Source organism: Bison bison, unplaced genomic scaffold (assembly GCF_000754665.1).
Source record: "Bison bison bison isolate TAMUID 2011002044 unplaced genomic scaffold, Bison_UMD1.0 scf7180017845984, whole genome shotgun sequence".
NCBI lineage: Eukaryota > Metazoa > Chordata > Mammalia > Artiodactyla > Bovidae > Bison > Bison bison.
In genome coordinates this window covers 12646-16300 of record NW_011476557.1, presented here as the reverse complement: position 1 = coordinate 16300, position 3655 = coordinate 12646, and the positions used below count along the sequence as shown (strand labels likewise).

Below are 3655 nucleotides of genomic sequence, written 5' to 3'. Positions count from 1 at the left end.
GGGGGTGGGGCTTCCCAAGGGCCGCAGAGAGCTGGGCTCCGAGGACTGAGGAGCCTGCCTGCTGTGGCCAGTGCAAGCTGCGGCTGGAACCAGCCCGACCCGGCCCGGCTGGTCTGCTCCGACAGCCAGGGTCCAGCCCCTGGCACTAATCCCCAAGTGGACAAATCTCCTACAGGAGCGGGGACTTCAGGGCGACCCCAAAGCAGCGTGTGTGGCGTCCCAGGGCTGACTCCAGGCTAGGGGTGACGGGACAGCCTTCCCTCCCCGCAGGCTGCGCCCGCCCAACCCCAGACTGGGGGTCACAGGAGAGCCCCCTCCTTCCCCACAGGCCGAGCCTGCCTGACCCCAGGCTGGAGGGGTTACAGGAGAGCTCCCCTCCTCCTGGCAGGCCACACCCACCCGACCCCAGGCTGGGTGGGGGTCACAGGAGAGCCCCCTCCTTCCCCACAGGCCGAGCCTGCCTGACCCCAGGCTGGGGGGGTTACAGGAGAGCCCCCCTCCTCCTGGCAGGCCACACCCACCCGGCCCCTGGCTGGGCGGGGTCACAGGAGAGCCCTCACTTTTGTAGCTCCAGTGGATGCTGGTGACCTGGATCTCCTGCGTGGGGATGTACTCCTCCACGAACTTCTTGCCCTGCAGCCGGTGCCACAGCGCCGTCTTGCCCGTGTTCCTGTCCCCACGGATCACGATCTTCACTGGGAGAGAGCACAGGTCAGGCAAACAATCAGAGCAAGGCAAACTTGCTCCTCCGCAAGCATCCACGCACACCTTCTGCACACTCATGTCTGTACGCTGGCGAGCAGGGAGCCCTGGGGGAAGAGGCAGCGGGCACAGGCTGGAGAGCGGGCAGCCCTGCTCACCCCCAGGTCCCCAGGGCAGCTGGCCCACACCTGGGAGTCTGTACTCAGGAAGGCAGCCTCCGGAGCAGGCAGGGCTGTGCGCTCCCCTCCGCAGCCCTGCGTGTCCCACGGTTGCCCTTAACCTGCTTTCCCGCAGCCCTGCGTCTCGGGTGCAGGACACAGGGCTCCTCATGACACACGTGGGGAGATGGCAGGAAGCCTGGATTCGACCTTGCTGCCCAGCCACTGCTTAGGAGAGGCATGCTCACGCACATGCCCAGGAGGACAGGGCGGGCTGGGGACAAGGTGGGGAGGGGGGCAAGGTCCCAAGGCGTTGCAGAGGAGTGGGCTTCCTGCTGCCTGCAGAGAAGGCAGGGGCTCGGCCTAAGAGTGTTCCAGAGAGCTGGGGAGCTCGGCAGAACCAGCGTGTCGGGGTGGAGCTGATGGCCTTGGGTGGGCAGCTGGGCCTCTGGGGAGGGAAGCTGGGCAGCCTGCAGGGAGGCGCTCTGGAGGCCACAGGCTGGGCTGGGGCAGCGTCTCCCCGGCTAGCACCGAGCGCCCGGCAGGGCTGGGCCTGGGGGCACAGACGCCATGTTTCTCGCCCAGTCATTCTCTAGGGGGCTGTCTTCTCAGTTTCCAACAGAGGGACGCGAAGTCACCGTAACACGTTGACTGAGTGGCTGCAGCTGTGTACTCTTTATCCTTCATGATACTGGTTTTGTCTTTTTAATTAATCTTCCCAGGGGTTCATCAGCTTGGCCAGTCATGGGCACACAGCCTGTTTGGTTGGCTGGACGCCTCTGTTGATTCTTCTTAAAAAGCACCTGCTTCTGTTTTTCCCCTTGTCACTTACTTCCTTTTACTTCCTTGGGGTTTATCCTGCTCTTTTTCCTGGGTTTTCAAGCTGTATTCTCAGGTCGATGGCCACCCCAAGTATGTGGGGAATCACAAATACTTCTTCAACCCGTAAATTACTTAGAGACGTTTCCAAGTTTCCCCTGGGAGCTGTGCTTGTCGTTGTTCCTAACCAGTTCTGTTCACTGCGGCCACACACGTGGTCCTTACGGCGCACACTCCCAGCTGTCTGTGGGGACCACTGGGGTTAGGGACGCGCCTGGGTCTGGGGGGCTGGGTGCAGGCGCCTGCTGTTCCACCGGGTCTTCCGCCCGCCGGGCCGGTTGTGTGCCCTGCACCCAGTCCCAGCGCCCACGGCTCAGCTTCCCTGTGGCCGATGTCTACCCAGGGCTTGGTCCCACATCCCCGCTTCCGGCCTTTCTGTGCCACTGTGAGCTGGACGTCATTCTTACGTATCACACACGGAAGGAAATCAAATCACAGTCTTCTTTTGCTGCTGAGTCTTCTGCCTTTTCACAATGGGCAACGTTTTGTAAATTCCTGTTTTTGCCTGGTATTTACCTGGAAGATTCGCCAAGTTATTTCTGCTCTTAAGCTTCTGACACACACCTTTGCCACAGTAAGTCTGAAGCCAGTGTCCTCGGCCCCCACTCAGACGCCACTCGCCACTGGTCAGCTCGGGGCTGTGTGCTGGCTGCGAGCATTCTGGCCTCTCCTCCTGTGTTTTCCACGGCAGCAGCAAGGCCTGTTCCCCATCTCTGTGCCCTGCAGACCTCCTGCATCTCCCAAGCTCACCGTCCATCCGCCTGGAGTGCACAGCCCAGGATCCATCTCGGTAGGAGCCTGGCCCCCGCAGACTTTAGGGCTGATCACCTGCGTTTCTAGGCCGACGGGGCTACCCCAGAGCGCCGTCGCTGCCAGCGTGGGGTCGGGCTCTCAGCTGCCCCTCAGCGCGGTCACTGCCAGCGTGGGGTCAGGCTCTCGGGGCTCCCCCAGCGCCGTCACTGCTACCATGGGGTCAGGCTCTCAGCTCCCCCTCAGCGCGGTCACTGACAGCGTGGGGTTGGGCTCTCATCCCTCTCTGAAGGTGCTCCGTTTGCTCCCTTCCCCTTCAGCTTTGCTGTCCTGAGATTCCCACGATGCGTCCAGCTCCGGGGTGTAGAAGCCGCAGCCTCAGGCTTCTCGGCGTTCCGTGTGCTCTGTGAGCCGCAGGAGAGCCTGGCCTGAGTTTCTCCAGTGGCCGCCTCTCCATCCTGCTCTTTGTTTCTGAGACTCCAATCGCACGTGTGCATGCCCGGCTCCATCCTGAGCCTGCACCTCGCCATCAGCGCACGCGCCACACGCATCCCGAGCCTGCGTCTCCGTCAGCGCACGCGCCACACGCATCCCGAGCCTGCGCCTCGCCGTCAGTGCACGCTCCGTCTTCAGCTGAACACTACGCTGCGTCACCCGTCCGCCGGCTTCTTGTCTTAGTGACCGTGCTTCTTCGTTTCTGGAGGGTCTCTTTGGTTCTTTTTCAAACACAACCTTTCTGTTCTGACTCTTGATATAATCTTACAACCGTTTCCTTCTTTGATATGTTTCCGGTCCCATCACTTCATGGCAAACAGTGGAAACAGTGACAGAGTTTATTTTTTTGTGCTCCAGAATCACTGCAGATGGCGACTGCAGCCATGAAATTAAAAGATGCTTGCTCCTTGGAAGAAAAGTATTAAAAAGCAAAGACATTACTTTGCCAATAAAGGTCCGCTAGTCACAGCTATGGTTTTTCCAGTGGTCACGTATGGATGTGAGAGTTGAACCGTAAAGAAAGCTGAGCGCTGAAGAACTGATGCTTTTGAACTGTGGTGTTGCAGAAGACCGCTGAGAGTCCCTTGGACTGCAAGGAGATGCAACCAGTCCATTCTAAAGGAGATCAGTCCTGAATATTCATTGGAAGGACTGATGCTGAAGCTCCAATA

At 60.1% G+C, this 3655-nt stretch overlaps 1 protein-coding gene across 1 annotated transcript in view; it reads right to left on the bottom strand.

The window, feature by feature from the left end:
* RABL6 (RAB, member RAS oncogene family-like 6) overlaps positions 1–3336 on the bottom strand; it is a gene marked incomplete at its 3' end in the record, with an annotated part of 13401 nt that extends 10065 nt beyond the window's left edge. Inside the window, exon 1 of the mRNA XM_010838101.1 lies at positions 561–3336. Coding sequence (XP_010836403.1) covers positions 561–1032 — 472 coding nt within the window. The remainder of the gene's footprint in view (positions 1–560) is intronic.
* Positions 3337–3655: the final 319 nt, after the last annotated feature.